The sequence below is a fragment of the Erythranthe guttata genome, chromosome 5 (assembly GCF_056151865.1).
Source record: "Erythranthe guttata isolate IM_541 chromosome 5, IM_541, whole genome shotgun sequence".
NCBI classification, from domain to species: domain Eukaryota; kingdom Viridiplantae; phylum Streptophyta; class Magnoliopsida; order Lamiales; family Phrymaceae; genus Erythranthe; species Erythranthe guttata.
The window spans coordinates 15,199,553-15,216,908 of record NC_142537.1 but is presented as its reverse complement, the minus strand read 5'-3'; the positions used below and the strand labels follow the sequence as shown (position 1 = coordinate 15,216,908).

Here is a 17,356-nt window from a genome sequence, read left to right as displayed (position 1 = left end):
AAACCCCTATATTTATTGAAATGAATGGTAGTTGTTTATGTGAAATGCTATTCGCGGTTACGTTTTTGCTATTTGCGGTTCATAAAAAAAATTCACTCTCTCTCTAAAACTATAAAACCCTCAAAACCGCAAATAGCAAAAAAACAAAATTTGAAATTTCGAATTCAAGCTTCAAGAACGATTGGGCTTCTATTTTTTGAGGTAATTTCGACTATTTTATGTAAAATATGCATTGCCCATGTCGTTTACGCAACCAATTTCATGTTAAAAGCCTCTACAAATCGAATTGTAGGGGCATTTTTTTTCGGTAATTTTGAGATGAACGCCCAAGATGGGCGCCCATGGGGTGTTCGAACGCCCCATGGGCGCCCATCTTGGGCGTCGATTGCAGTAACTAACGCCCGGTTTGGGCATGAACCGGGCGAGCGAACGCCCGGTCCAGGCGTTTGCTCGCCCGGTTCACGCCCAAACCGGGCGTTCGAGTAATTTTTTTTTTAAATCAATTATATTAATTTAATTAATTTAAAATATGTTTTATGTTTCTAGGATGTCTAATTGGATGAAAAAATTGGGAATGGGAAAAGGGAAGGGGCCCCTGATTCGTCCTCTGGCAGATCCGGTGGAGGAGAGTACTGCGGAATGGGAGGGCAGAACGCACAACCGTAATGTTACCAGTTCTAAACGTCGTGGGGAACGGACTGGTGCTTTTGTACAACCACGTATGACAATCGAGGAGGAGGAGGAGACAGGGGCAGAGCCCGAGCATGAGATGGATACATATATGGATCCGCACGAGGACGAGTACGATCCAGGTCTACGTTTTCAGCAGAAGTATCAGTTTCCGGTGCCTGATTTGCCATCCGATGATGATGATGAGGACGGTTTGACTCCGCCTCCGCTTCCGGCTTATACAATGGCTGGTACTTCCGGTGGTTCTACTCCTGCCCCAAACCCGAGGTCCCGGCCCGGTCCGAAAAAAACTCTTCCTACTCAACCGTGGAAGTTGATTGGTGAGACACCCGGTGGACCAAAATACCCTCATTTGATTCCGAGTTTTGGAGCCCATATTGCCTACGACATCTGGGAGGGAAAGGTAATACTTATTAATTTTAATAAATTTTTTTTAAAATGTTTATACTTGATTTTCCTATTCTTAAATATAAATATATCTTCAACAGGGCCGACATATGCTGAAGTTGCGGTCTCATGCGAAGTCTACTTGGCCGGGCCCCGACGACTATTATAGTGTTTCACTACTGGAGAGTACGGTGTTGTATCACTTGCGTTATTGTTCGCTCCCTCAGCACAATAACCCATTGATAGAGGCTTTTATCGAGAGGTGGCAGCCAGATACCAACAGCTTTCATATGCCGTTTGGAGAGATGACAATTACTCTCCACGATGTGCATTATATCATGCATTTTCGAGTTAGTGGACAACGCCCTAACGTTTGGATGGATAAGGCAGATGCGATTTATGCACGTGCGAGAGCGTTCGGTGTCGAGCCCCGAGATATGGAGAAGTGGTATGGTGGCGCATCCCGGTTAGATGATTTGGATAGGATGTATGGCGACAATTCTTCATTTGCTGTCGAGTTTCGGGTACGAGCATATATTGCGTACTTGCTCGGAAAGCTGTTGTTTGTCGATAAGAGTGGATGGAAGGTGAAAGCAGATTTTTTCCCACTTTTAGAGCAGATCGATATGATTTCCGACTATTCCTAGGGTTCGGCTACATTGGCCTATTTGTATCGAAAATTGGGCATGGCTACGCGAGCTGAGGCGGCGCAGATGGGTGGTTGTCTGATACTATTAGAGGTATTTTTTTATTTGTAGTAACCCCCCAATTTTTTTTTATTAATATCACCAAACTGTTATGTTTAATATGCCGTATCATTATTTTTGTAGTGTTGGATATATGAGTATTTTCCGTGTTTCCGGCCTCCGATGATTAACGCACATGTGAATGGAGAGCCCTGGTGTAAGAGGTGGCAGGTGATACATCATATCCCTAAGGACGAGGATATACTTGTTGATTATCGTCGACGTCTTGATTCTATGCGTGCGTCAGATGTAAGTATCAAGTTTAAATAAATTAAGATTTCTATATTTACTATGTTTATTAATACATTTCTATTATTAATACATACGCACAGGTGAATTGGACGCCATTCGAAGTGAATGTGTCACGTGAAGTTGAAAAGACCATTCATCACGGGACTATTCGATGGATGGATACGGTCGAGCCTTACATGTCCGATAGAGTTTTGCGTCAGTTCGGGTTTCGACAGATTAAACCGGCGGACCCTATTCGTCCGCTAAAAGGTGTTAAGAGGGAGAGAAAATTAGCATCGTACAAAATTAGCTACGAGCCTGGCGATCAGATATGGAATATCCCCCACATGCACATACTTAGTCAAGATTATTATGGTCATTGGGCGCGTCCGGCTTGGGAGTCGTCACCGGAGTATTTGCCGTGGTATCTCAACCACACCCACGTCCGTATAAATCCTAGTACCGAGCCGGTTGAGAGAACGGAGCCATCTGCAGTTCCGTTTGTGTACGACATCACCCGAGTGTTGCATCCCTACTTCTACGATAACTTGCCTCCGCCGACTATTCCAGGATATCGACAGATTCCCGATGATTTTTCAGGACGATCCAGGACATATGCGCCCCATTCGCTGAGTATCTACAGTTGGATCGTCCTGATGCTTCTGACGAACATGATGCAGGATACTCACATATGCGACATTCTCAGTGCATGCGTCGGACGAGAGATACGTAGGTGTTTTTTTTTTTTTTTTTATTATTATTCGAACTTCTTTGGTGTTGATGTTTTCGGGTAATTTGGACATGTTGATATTTTTTGTTTTGATTTGGACTTGTTGATGTTTTGTGTTTTTGATTTGGACTTGATGTTTTGTGTTTTTTATTTGATTTCGTGTTTTAATTTGAACTTGTTCATGTTTTTTGTTTTTCGTTTAATAATAATAACAACAACAACAACAACAACAACAACAACAACAACAACAACAACAACAACAACAACAAAAACAAAAACAACAACAACAACAACAACAACAACAACAACAACAACAACAACAACAACAACAACAACAACAACAACAACAACAACAACAACAACAACAACAAAACTAAATCAAACACTAGTTAGAATATTCCACGCTTCACGTCGATCCCGCAATGCCTCTGGCAAATATGCAACAGTATAATTGCTGTATCTCGCCCACTGCAGGTTAAACGGAGGAAGCGGACAGTTGTCATTCAGCTTCAGATACACAAAGTGGCTTCCTGCTTCAAAAAATAGTATAGTCATCTGGTAAGATAACTGTGGAACACCTTCGGGAGCCCAAAGTGGCAAATAAGTCTGATTTCCCGAACTGCTAGCCGACAAGACCAACGCGTTGTAATATGTTGTTACAACCACGCCCACGTCCGTGATCGTCATCCACTTTTGCAGAGGTGCTGAGACGTTATCCCAATAGGCGACACTCGCCAACACCCGATACACTGAATTACCACCACCGAAATAATCATTGAAGAACAGCTCGTGTCTTCTAATACAGTTATACACATCCAATCTAACTTCCATCCAATCATCCTCATTGTTCTTGACTGCACACGCCACGCTCCGATAACCACAATTGCCATCCCCTTGAACGTCCGTCCACGTCACAACCTCCGGAACGAGGCAAAAATGAAGTTCTCGCAACCAACTAGGTCGGGGCATTCGTCCCATTTTGGGTCCACTCACAGTCGATGAACGACCACGGCCACAACTAGATCTCTCAGAAGATGAACCACGGCCTCTGTTGCCTCTTGATCGTCCTCGTCCTCGTCCTCGTCTAGAATTTTCTTCGCCCGGGTATAATGGCAACTCATGCACTGACTCATCCCTCTGTGTGGAGTTGTTCCGCGGTCTACCTCTCGGGCGATCTAGTACTGGTGGCTCATTAGTTTCCGTTGCCCCAGGATGCATTCGTTCAAAAACGACATATGCCACGTCCGTGATCTCAACTTCTGAACGTTGACACAACTCATCAATTAACCCGTCTAGCCTGCCAAAAGCCTGTGACCTGTGATCGGGAACAGAACCAACACTTTCTTCTTGGCCAGCCCCGAATCCCAAAACCCATGTCCTCCAAAAAATGTGGACATCCTCCGCATAAAACACATCACGTCGTGCATTCACCTTTGCGTCAATTTCATGTTTGCATGGGAGGCCAAGACATTTCCTCATGGAACAGATGCAACTGTCTATATCTTCATCCTTCTCATCGTCCAACATCTTCAGTGCAGAATGTGTTACAATTCCACTGGACAATATTTTAAATACGGGCACATTAATCGTCTGGGCCCGAATCCGCTTTGACTTCGCAAATTCGGCCAGAATCTCGGTAAGTTGATCTTCAATTTGTGTGTGATACTGTGCCCAAAATGTGTCAAAGCCACATGTGGACGAATCCAACCATCTCTTCAATGCTCTATGGCTGCTCTCCACCCTAATATGATTAAAGTAGGTTACGTTTCAGTAAACAACATGACAGGCAGTAAGTTAAGTATATGTACTTAACCACTTAATCAAAATGGACTGCTATTATTTTTCTCTTAATATTCCATACAAGAGACATTTATTTCTAACTTATCTTCTATCAATTGTGTTCTCCGGAAGCATAAATGCTAACTGACTCCAGTTCCGAATAATACACCGATTGTACGTTTAAACAATCTTTAATTCGGCAAGAGTCATTGGATACTAACTTAGAAGATCTTTAAGTTCTTAAATAAATAACCGTCTCAAATGTATATATTAGAAAAATAAATAATATTCAATAAATCACGATAAATTAAACCGTCTTCAATAAGTATTAACTATTTTCGTCGCTATATTATATTCTATTGTGGTTCAATTTGGTAAAAACATATCTAGGACTAATCCCTTGTTTAACCAAAATGTTCAATAACTTATACCCATAAAGTTTCGCCATATCAAATGACTTGATATATTTATTCAAATGCTTATCTGTCACGGTCTTCAATTTCTTTAAGATCTCAGATGTATGTCGCATAATATAAATATATCTATGTCTCGAGATATCATCAATAAATGAGATGAACTACTCAAAACTACTTTGGCTAGGGTATTTGTAGGTCCACATACTATAGAATAAAATAAATGTAGCACCCCCCTTCTAGTCGGGCGATAAATCGAACCGGTTTACCGGAATTTCTATTAAAGTAGCGGAAGCAAAGGATCTCTTTGTAATTTTTGAAATGTTGGGATGGGGTGAAAATGCAATTATCGAAACTTTGTTCTTTTGGGTATTGAAAACTTTGCATTTTCGAAAACTTTATTGAATTGATTTAGCCGAACATAAGTCTCGGTTTGGAAATAAGTTTCGAAAGGAGGTTTCTTATTCGAGTGCTACATTCTCACTAAACGTTCTTTTCGGTTCGAGAATAAATCAGAGTTCGAAAAGGTTATTTTGGTGAATAATCCGAAGTTTCCTAACGAAGGCATGAAAATAGCAATTTACGAAACTTAATATATTAAGATAGGAAATAAGTACGATTCATAATGAAAAACGAGTTCAAAAGTACGAAAGGGAAATGTTACGGTTTTAGGGTTACACCACCAAAAGAAAATAACCAAAATCCTAGCATTCGTTCATAGGTCCTCGTACGTCTTCCAAAATCCCGGGCAAGACCTCGATCCACTACTCGATCCATCCCGGTTGAGGATTACTACTACCTGCAATTAAAAGACATCTATATGAGCTATAAAGCTCAGTAAGAAATCCGAGTACTATCAAACTTTGGAAATACGTTATATATATAATATATAATATTGTATACCCGTTCTTACCCACGTTTCATACAACAACACAAATCAATCGGTCAAATCACATATCTCACGAAAGCACATCTTTTCACAATATTACGTAATTATGCAAAAATGACTAAAATGCCCTTTTTGTGAAAATCATGAAAAACACATGCTTCGGTTTATCGGATCCGTGAAAGATTAATTTCTGTACCGAATAATAAACCTGTTACGAGCCCGTTTTCACTAAGTGGAATCAAACCACTACCACATCATCCTAGTTGGATACCGGCCCACTATATCCGAGTTGTTTATTACCCGATATTCCATTAATCTTTCAAACAAAAATCATTTAATGCAACTTTTCGAAATTATGCTTATGACCCACACATAACATCACAAATGTCAATCAAGTGCCACAATTCACACAAATACCACAATTTACCACATATTTATGATTTGAGCAAAAATCTCAATTTCACACACATAAACACACAACCACACACGGCACACACACCATGCACAATCAGCACCCACACATTCACACATTTTCAGCATACACACATGCACAATCAACACATTAAACTTCACCAATTACTCATCAAAGCAAGCTCAAGAACAAAACACCTTTTTACCTTTATTTAATGGACTTATTACCACATCTAGGTAATAATCCATTTCAGTCAATTTCCACAGCCATTAAACACATCCACCAGAAATTAAAGTACCACAAATACTACAATTCATCACTCATCTCCATTATATCAAGAATGTAAGTGTTAAGGCACAAAATATATTAAATGACATGCATAATGTCTAAATTGCGAAATATTAGCAAATTAATCCCAAAATTCTCAAATTAAATCCTAGAACTCCTAACTGACTCAAATTCCAGATTCTGAAATTATTTTAAAGTTTCACAAAGTTTCGAATTTTCTTGAAATAAAAACTAGAAAAATTCCATTTTCACAAAAAAAATCAAAAACTCTAATGTAACTCTATTTGATTTACAAACTTGCTAAATAAAATTTTTTCTTAATTAATACCTGTTGTAAAAACAGATTCAAACCTTAAGAATGAGAGAATTTTCGGAAATTTCAATTTTGACCCAAAAGTTTCGAAATTTACACATGCAACCACACTAGAAGTTCAAAATCACCTTTTTCTTGAAAACCCCTAACAAATCTGAAATTCCACTTTATTAGATGCAGAAAAATGAATTTGAAAAGTCTCTTTATGCAGAAATTTCGGAAATTGCATAATTTGCCCCAAAATCTCTAGATCTACACATGCAAGTCTATTAAAACTTCAAAATCAACTTTTTCTTACAAAAATTCTTTAAATCCGAAAATCTTGTTCAATAAATGCTGGAAAACAGTTTTGAAAACCTTTTTCGGACAAACTTTACAAAAATTACAGATTTGGCCCAAACTTTCGAAGATCTACACATGCAACCACAAAAAGTTAAAAATCTCATTTTCTTGAAAACCCCTTTTTGAAATCTGAAATTCTCAAGGCTTTTGGCCAATAAATGCTATATCTAACCACTACTAACATGGATTATGCATGCAAGAACAAGAATTTAACAAGAACACTCATTTTCCCATTTTTCTTCAAAAAGCCCTAAGTTTTCGAAATCTTTCCCAATCTTTTAAAATTTTATGAAAATCATTTTCATACTATTGATGTCCCTTAATTGCAGCAAGAAATCGAATTTCTTACCTTAAAATCGAAGAAAGAAAAATGATCGAAAGGGAAGAAAGCTCTCAAGCACCAAAGTCTAGCCAAGCCACCTTGATTGTGAAGGAGATGGTGTGAGCTTCAAGGAGAGAGGAGTTGTGATCTCCCGAAAGAAGGCAGGTGGTTTTCACGGTGTTCTTGGAGTAATCCAAGGCAAGAGTTAAATAGGGAACTCTCATGGTTATATTGGGAATTCTTTGGAAATTATGAAGTGAGGTGGAGAGAGGAGAGCCGATGATGGTGGTGATGGCTTCGGTGGAGAGAGGGGAGAGAGACAAGTAATGTGGCAATGTGTTGGAAGAAGAAAGATGAAGGGTGTCTCTTCATCTTTCAAAGGAAGTGTTGAGTGTAGGTTTAGGCAAAATGATTAGGGGTTGCCAAGTGTAATAACATGCAAAATTATTCACTAATTAATTTATTAAAAATAAACACAACTTGCATAAATACCACCTACACACATAATCCGAATACACACACACACATAATTCGGACATATATATATATATATATATATATAAATATATATATATATATATATATATATATATATATATATATATATATATATATATATATATATATATATATATATATATATATATATATATATATATATATTTAGATGTATAATGCAAGTATTAGCATATATATATGTATACGTATGCATGCATGTATGTACGTATATATATAGGCATATATATGTATATATATATATATATATATTCCACATAACTTACTAAGTGATTTATCAACTAGATAAAATACGCAATTATTCACATAAATCACGTAATTCATGAAATTCCTAGAATTTCAATTTACGAAAATATAAATCACACATATAATAGCGCACGTAATTATTCACGTAATAATATTACCTAAGGGTTCTCGAGTTAGAAATATTAATCTCGGGTTTTAGGATTTTCGGGTTTTGGAAAGGTGGGGTGTTACAATCTCCCCCCCTTAAAGAAATTTTGTCCCCAAAATTGTTACCTGAACAACTCGGGGTATCGCTCGCGTATTTCTTCTTCTCGTTCCCACGTGGCTTCTTCGGGGGTATGGTTTTGCCAAAGGATCTTAACGAATTTAAGGTCTCGGTTTCGAAGGGTTTTGGTTTTGAAATCAAGTATTTGGGAAGGTTTCTCTTCGTAGGATAGGTTGGGGTTTAGTTCGACCGGTTCGGTTTTCAATATGTGGTCGGGGCTGCGAATGTATTTTCGAAGCATCGAAACGTGAAAGACGTTGTGGAAGTTGGATAAGTTGGGCGGTAAGGCGAGTCGGTAGGCGCGAGTACCAATTTTGTCGAGAATTTCGAATGGGCCAATAAATCGCGGTGCTAATTTCCCCTTCTTCCCAAATCGCATAATTCCTTTGAAAGGCGCCACTTTTAAGAATACGGAGTCTCCGACTTCGAATTCGAGATCTCTCCTTCGGGTGTTGGCATAGCTTTGTTGCCGATCTTGGGCGATTCGCATCTTTTCTCGGATGTTTTTGATGATATCTACGGTTTGTTGGACTAGGTCGGGACCAAGGAATTTTCGTTCGCCAATCTCGTCCCAATGGAGCGGGGACCTACACTTGCGGCCGTAAAGAGCTTCGTAAGGTGCCATTCCAATTGATGAGTGAAAGCTATTGTTGTACGCGAATTCGATTAGTGGGAGGCGGGATTCCCAATTTCCTCCAAAATCAAGAATGCAAGCGCGGAGAAGATCTTCTAGGGTTTTGATGGTTCTTTCGGATTGACCGTCGGTTTGGGGGTGATAGGCGGTGCTGAATTTTAATCGCGTTCCGAGGGTTTCGTGTAAGCTTTTCCAAAATTTTGACGTGAATCGAGGGTCTCGGTCAGAAATAATCGAGACGGGGACGCCGTGGAGTCGGACTATTTCGCGGACGTATAGTTCGGTTAGCTTTTCTAAACTCAACGTCATTCGGATCGGGAGAAAGTGAGCCGTTTTGGTCAGTCGGTCAACGATCACCCAAATGGCGTCGGATCCTCTTTGGGTCTTCGGAAATCCTTGCACGAAGTCCATTGTGATAGCTTCCCATTTCCATTCCGGAATCAGATTCGATTGCAGTAGACCTCCGGGTCTTTGATGTTCCGCTTTGACTTGTTGGCATACTAGGCATTCAGCTACGAATCGGGCCACGTCTTTCTTCATTCCAGGCCACCAGTAGAGCTTTTTGAGGTCTTGGTACATTTTGGTTTCTCCGGGATGGCAAGTGTACGTGGTTTGGTGAGATTCGGTTAAGATGAGTCGGCGAGCATTTGGATCATCGGGGACGTAAATGCGATTTTGGAATCGGACGAGACCATCTTTGGAGATTTGGAAGTTGGGATTGGATTCGAGGTTGTCGCGAATTTTGAGAATTTGCGGATCGTCTTGTTGGGCTGATTTGATCAATTCTCCCAAGTTAGGTTGGACGATGAGCGCGTTGATCGATTTGCGGCTTAGTGCGTCGGCGACCACATTTGCTTTGCCGGGGTGGTAGAGTATCTCGCAGTCGTAATCTTTGACTAGTTCGAGCCATCGTCGTTGTCGCATGTTCAAGTCTTTCTGAGTGAAGAAATATTTCAGACTCTTGTGATCGGTGTAGATGGTGCATTTTTCGCCGTAGAGATAGTGTCGCCAGATTTTGAGTGCGAAAACGACGGCTGCTAATTCGAGATCATGCGTTGGATAATTGCGTTCGTACTCTTTGAGTTGTCGTGAGGCGTAGGCAATGACCTTTCCATTTTGCATAAGTACGGCGCCTAGACCTAATTTCGAGGCATCGCTGTAGACTATGAATTCTCCGACTTTCTCTGGTAGTGCGAGAATTGGTGCCGAGGTGAGTCGAGCCTTCAATTCATTGAAACTGGTGTCGCATTCGGGAGTCCACTGATACTTGACGTCTTTTCGAGTCAATCGGGTGAGTGGAGAGGCAAGCTTTGAGAAATCCTTTACGAATTTGCGGTAGTAGCCGGCTAGTCCAAGGAAACTTCGAATTTCCTTCGCATTCTTCGGAATTGGCCAATTTGACACGGCTTCTATTTTGCTGGGGTCGACGGAGATTCCTTGTTCTGAAACAATGTGACCAAGGAAAGCCACACTCGAAAGCCAGAACTCGCATTTGCTGAACTTGGCGTAAAGTTGGTGCGATCGGAGGGTTTGGAGTACGGTACGAAGGTGAGACATGTGATCTTCTTGGGTTTTGGAGTAGATGAGAATGTCGTCGATAAAAACAATCACAAACTGGTCCAAGTATTGATGAAAGACTCGGTTCATAAGGTCCATGAAAGCTGCGGGGGCGTTCGTTAAGCCGAAGGGCATGACGACAAATTCGTAGTGGCCGTATCGGGTTCTGAAAGCCGTTTTGGGGATATCGGATTCTTTGATTTTGAGTTGGTGATAGCCGGATCGGAGGTCGATTTTCGAGAAGACCGATGAGCCTTGGAGTTGGTCGAAAAGATCATCGATTCGAGGAAGAGGGTATTTATTCTTGATCGTGATTTTATTGAGTTCACGGTAGTCTATGCAAAGGCGGAGGGATCCGTCCTTCTTTTTGACAAAGAGAACCGGTGCTCCCCACGGGGAATGGCTGGGTCGAACATAGCCTTTGTCGAGCAATTCTTGGACTTGATCCTTCAGTTCCTTCAATTCCATCGGGGCCATACGGTACGGTGCTTTGGAAATTGGCGCGGCTCCGGGGATTAGGTTGATTTCGAACTCGATCTCTCGATCGGGCGGAAGTCCGGGAATGTCATCAGGAAATACGTCGGGAAATTCTTGGACAGCTCGAATGTCGGAAATTTGCGCTTTGGGATCGGACTCGGATTTTAGAATATCCACTAGGTAGCCGGAATGACCCTTGTGAATGAGTTTGACTGCTTTGATCGCGGATATGATTGGAATTGAGGGTTTGAGTTGACTTCGAAATTTTAGGGTTTCGCCGTTCGGAAGTGGAAAAATGACCGTTTTCGAGGCACAGTCGATTTGGGCTTTGAATTCGGTTAACCAATCCATGCCTAGTATAACTTTGAAATTTTGGATCGGTAAGAGGATTAGGTCGAAATTCATGGGTTGAGTATGAATTCTGATTGGGCAATTGAGTATGACTAGGTTAGAGCACATCTCTTCGCCAGAGGGAATGAGAATTCGGTATTCGTAATTTAATCGGTTCGGTTCGAGATTTAAGTGCACAATTATGTCTTTCGATATAAAGGAATGAGTAGAGCCGGAATCGATAAGAGCGTAAATGGGTTCTTCGAGGATAAATACGGTACCTGCTATCATAGAAGGGTCTTGCTCGATCTGTTCTTGAGTCATGGCGAACACTCGGCCGGGGACGTTCGGTGGGGGTTTCGGGCAGTCTTTCACCATGTGTCCGGGCTGATGGCATCGAAAACAGCTTCGTGTTCCGTGTACGCATCTTCCGGAGTGACTCTTTCCACACTTTGGGCAGGTTGGCCTTGGCGGCGGTGGCGGTGGTCCGGTTGTTTGGCGAATGGGCTGCGTTCCTTTTCCTCGGAATGGGCGGTTGCCGAAATTGTTCTTTTTCCACGGTCGTTGAGTAATTCCTTGTGGTCGGCGGCTATTTTGAATGTCTCGTTCGTCTTGAGCAGCCATGAGTGCCTTGTCTACGAGTTGACGGAAAGTTGAGGCGTCGGACATACGAATGTCTCTACGGATTTCAGGTTGGAGGCCACGAATGAAGTGGTTCTTCTTTTCTTCAGCGTCTCGAGCGATGAATGGAGCGTAGAGGCAGCCACGTTCGAAACGGCGGATGTACTCGATCATCGGTAAGTCGCCTTGTCGGAGTTCGAGAAATTCCTTGAGTTTGTGGGCTCGCACGTCTTTCGAGAAATATTTTTCGAAAAATTGGACTTTGAAATCGGTCCATGGCAAAGTTTCGAGGTTTGTTCCTTCTTTGATTCCTTCCCACCAGTTACGAGCTTCGTTTCGGAGGAGGAAGATGGCACAGTGCACGCGGTCGCGGTCGGTCATTTGCATGTAGTCGTAGATGACTTCGAGAGATTTGATCCATTCTTCGGCTACAGTGGGGTCGGTTCCACCGTGAAATTCGGATGGGTTCATTCGGAGAAATCGTTCGTATATGGCTTGAGGCCCATTATTTTGAGGCGGGTTTTGGTTACGTTGGAGAAGTTGTTCGATTTGACGTTGGTGGTTTTGGGCTTGTTCTCGGATTAAGTTGGAGAGATTATTAATGGTTTGATTGGTGTCGTGCGGTTCATCAGCAGGATTGCTCGGGTTCGCTCGGGTTATTCGTCTTGCCATTATGTCTATATTAATTATCATTAATAAGTAAAGCAAATAAAACACATAAGGAAAATAATACACATACTTTACCGGGTGGTCCGAGTTTTGCGTCTCGAGTAGTCTCTAAGCCCGTGAAGTTCGTACTAGTATCTATGAACAATGCTCTGATACCACTCTCTGTAGCACCCCCCTTCTAGTCGGGCGATAAATCGAACCGGTTTACCGGAATTTCTATTAAAGTAGCGGAAGCAAAGGATCTCTTTGTAATTTTTGAAATGTTGGGATGGGGTGAAAATGCAATTATCGAAACTTTGTTCTTTTGGGTATTGAAAACTTTGCATTTTCGAAAACTTTATTGAATTGATTTAGCCGAATATAAGTCTCGGTTTGGAAATAAGTTTCGAAAGGAGGTTTCTTATTCGAGTGCTACATTCTCACTAAACGTTCTTTTCGGTTCGAGAATAAATCAGAGTTCGAAAAGGTTATTTTGGTGAATAATCCGAAGTTTCCTAACGAAGGCATGAAAATAGCAATTTACGAAACTTAATATATTAAGATAGGAAATAAGTACGATTCATAATGAAAAACGAGTTCAAAAGTACGAAAGGGAAATGTTACGGTTTTAGGGTTACACCACCAAAAGAAAATAACCAAAATCCTAGCATTCGTTCATAGGTCCTCGTACGTCTTCCAAAATCCCGGGCAAGACCTCGATCCACTACTCGATCCATCCCGGTTGAGGATTACTACTACCTGCAATTAAAAGACATCTATATGAGCTATAAAGCTCAGTAAGAAATCCGAGTACTATCAAACTTTGGAAATACGTTATATATATAATATATAATATTGTATACCCGTTCTTACCCACGTTTCATACAACAACACAAATCAATCGGTCAAATCACATATCTCACGAAAGCACATCTTTTCACAAGATTACGTAATTATGCAAAAATGACTAAAATGCCCTTTTTGTGAAAATTATGAAAAACACATGCTTCGGTTTATCGGATCCGTGAAAGATTAATTTCTGTACCGAATAATAAACCTGTTACGAGCCCGTTTTCACTAAGTGGAATCAAACCACTACCACATCATCCTAGTTGGATACCGGCCCACTATATCCGAGTTGTTTATTACCCGATATTCCATTAATCTTTCAAACAAAAATCATTTAATGCAACTTTTCGAAATTATGCTTATGACCCACACATAACATCACAAATGTCAATCAAGTGCCACAATTCACACAAATACCACAATTTACCACATATTTATGATTTGAGCAAAAATCTCAATTTCACACACATAAACACACAACCACACACGGCACACACACCATGCACAATCAGCACCCACACATTCACACATTTTCAGCATACACACATGCACAATCAACACATTAAACTTCACCAATTACTCATCAAAGCAAGCTCAAGAACAAAACACCTTTTTACCTTTATTTAATGGACTTATTACCACATCTAGGTAATAATCCATTTCAGTCAATTTCCACAGCCATTAAACACATCCACCAGAAATTAAAGTACCACAAATACTACAATTCATCACTCATCTCCATTATATCAAGAATGTAAGTGTTAAGGCACAAAATATATTAAATGACATGCATAATGTCTAAATTGCGAAATATTAGCAAATTAATCCCAAAATTCTCAAATTAAATCCTAGAACTCCTAACTGACTCAAATTCCAGATTCTGAAATTATTTTAAAGTTTCACAAAGTTTCGAATTTTCTTGAAATAAAAACTAGAAAAATTCCATCTTCACAAAAAAAATCAAAAACTCTAATGTAACTCTATTTGATTTACAAACTTGCTAAATAAAACTTTTTCTTAATAAATACCTGTTGTAAAAACAGATTCAAACCTTAAGAATGAGAGAATTTTCGGAAATTTCAATTTTGACCCAAAAGTTTCGAAATTTACACATGCAACCACACTAGAAGTTCAAAATCACCTTTTTCTTGAAAACCCCTAACAAATATGAAATTCCACTTTATTAGATGCAGAAAAATGAATTTGAAAAGTCTCTTTATGCAGAAATTTCGGAAATTGCATAATTTGCCCCAAAATCTCTAGATCTACACATGCAAGTCTATTAAAACTTCAAAATCAACTTTTTCTTACAAAAATTCTTTAAATCCGAAAATCTTGTTCAATAAATGCTGGAAAACAGTTTTGAAAACCTTTTTCGGACAAACTTTACAAAAATTACAGATTTGGCCCAAACTTTCGAAGATCTACACATGCAACCACAAAAAGTTAAAAATCTCATTTTCTTGAAAACCCCTTTTTGAAATCTGAAATTCTCAAGGCTTTTGGCCAATAAATGCTATATCTAACCACTACTAACATGGATTATGCATGCAAGAACAAGAATTTAACAAGAACACTCATTTTCCCATTTTTCTTCAAAAAGCCCTAAGTTTTCGAAATCTTTCCCAATCTTTTAAAATTTTATGAAAATCATTTTCATACTATTGATGTCCCTTAATTGCAGCAAGAAATCGAATTTCTTACCTTAAAATCGAAGAAAGAAAAATGACCGAAAGGGAAGAAAGCTCTCAAGCACCAAAGTCTAGCCAAGCCACCTTGATTGTGAAGGAGATGGTGTGAGCTTCAAGGAGAGAGGAGTTGTGATCTCCCGAAAGAAGGCAGGTGGTTTTCACGGTGTTCTTGGAGTAATCCAAGGCAAGAGTTAAATAGGGAACTCTCATGGTTATATTGGGAATTCTTTGGAAATTATGAAGTGAGGTGGAGAGAGGAGAGCCGATGATGGTGGTGATGGCTTCGGTGGAGAGAGGGGAGAGAGACAAGTAATGTGGCAATGTGTTGGAAGAAGAAAGATGAAGGGTGTCTCTTCATCTTTCAAAGGAAGTGTTGAGTGTAGGTTTAGGCAAAATGATTAGGGGTTGCCAAGTGTAATAACATGCAAAATTATTCACTAATTAATTTATTAAAAATAAACACAACTTGCATAAATACCACCTACACACATAATCCGAATACACACACACACATAATTCGGACATATATATATATATATATATATATATATATATATATATATATATATATATATATATATATATATATATATATATATATATATATATATATATTTAGATGTATAATGCAAGTATTAGCATATATATATGTATACGTATGCATGCATGTATGTACGTATATATATAGGCATATATATGTATATATATATATATATATATTCCACATAACTTACTAAGTGATTTATCAACTAGATAAAATACGCAATTATTCACATAAATCACGTAATTCATGAAATTCCTAGAATTTCAATTTACGAAAATATAAATCACACATATAATAGCGCACGTAATTATTCACGTAATAATATTACCTAAGGGTTCTCGAGTTAGAAATATTAATCTCGGGTTTTAGGATTTTCGGGTTTTGGAAAGGTGGGGTGTTATCAATATATATATTATCAATCAATGTGTCTAAATAAAATTGTTTATTTTCCACAATGACTAGGTCATTATTAAATAAACAACCTATTTGAACCATCCTATAAAAGAAAAATAAATTCCTTTTATTTGGAAGACACAAAATGATAATCTCTAAATATAAAATCCTACTTTCGATTTGAACATAATTAAATGTCACTATTATTATAGGTGTCACGTGAGTGACAAGAAGCCTAATTACTAGCTGACGATTGAAGGATTGACTGAATATGACTTCTAAAAATGCCTTCTTCGATCTCTAGAGGAGAGTAAACTCTATTTGAATTCCCCATAATAATTTCAATAGAAAAGATCCTTTTCTTATTCAATTGAAAATATTAAAATTCCATAGATTTCTTTTGGATTAAGTTGATCTCGGTTTCCCACTGATCTTGGTTTCTAAGAGTTCATGAACTTTCAAAAAACGTATAGTCTTTCGAACATGAAGACTAACCAATAATCCAAATAAATATGCATGTATTCAAGAGGTTTTTAATATGGCTACAAATTAAAACATAGATCTAAATTTCTCACGTTACTAAGAAATTCACTATTATATTATTTGTACTTGCCATGGGCTCATAGTAGTGTTTCTATATACTGAACCAAAATTCAATATATAACACCGAACCAATTAATCGTCCTAAGAAAATAAATGAAGAACTAAATTTTCTTCCAAAAATTCACTTCATTTATTAACTCACGAATTTCCTCAATTAAAATACATATTTAAATTCCTCAATCGAAAAGCAGTACTTAATATATTATTATAGGTCGATTAATCCTAGCAAAAATGAGTCTACAAAGTGGATCTAAGGAATATATCATTAATTGCTAGAGAATCAAGAAAATAAATTTAAACTAAGGGCATCCTTAAAAACTCTAGATTATCACTTAAAATGGCTCCCTCAAACCAAATTTTGAAATCAACCGACAATCCATCACTATGAGGAACCGGTAGGCTACGGAGTTTAGACAGACTACAAGTTTTCAATAGACAGA

At 39.0% G+C, this 17,356-nt stretch overlaps 1 protein-coding gene across 1 annotated transcript; it reads right to left on the bottom strand.

Moving 5' to 3' along the window:
• Positions 1-3,162: 3,162 nt before the first annotated feature.
• LOC105969256 (uncharacterized) lies at positions 3,163-12,860 on the bottom strand. The gene is made up of 2 exons (XM_088818029.1): positions 8,578-12,860; positions 3,163-4,525 (listed from the first exon to the last, which is right to left on the bottom strand). The coding sequence occupies exons 1-2, from the start codon at positions 12,858-12,860 to the stop codon at positions 3,163-3,165; spliced, it is 5,646 nt and encodes a 1,881-aa protein (XP_088674155.1).
• Positions 12,861-17,356: the final 4,496 nt, after the last annotated feature.

What these genes read in the sequence shown, in the direction of transcription:
- LOC105969256 (XM_088818029.1), bottom strand. Translation starts at nt 12,860, where the DNA reads ATGGCAAGACGAATAACCCGAGCGAACCCGAGCAATCCTGCTGATGAA. An exon ending in CGATACCCCGAGTTGTTCAG is followed by an intron (nt 4,526 to 8,577) that starts GTAACAATTTTG and finishes TAATCATATTAG; the next exon opens with GGTGGAGAGCAGCCATAGAG.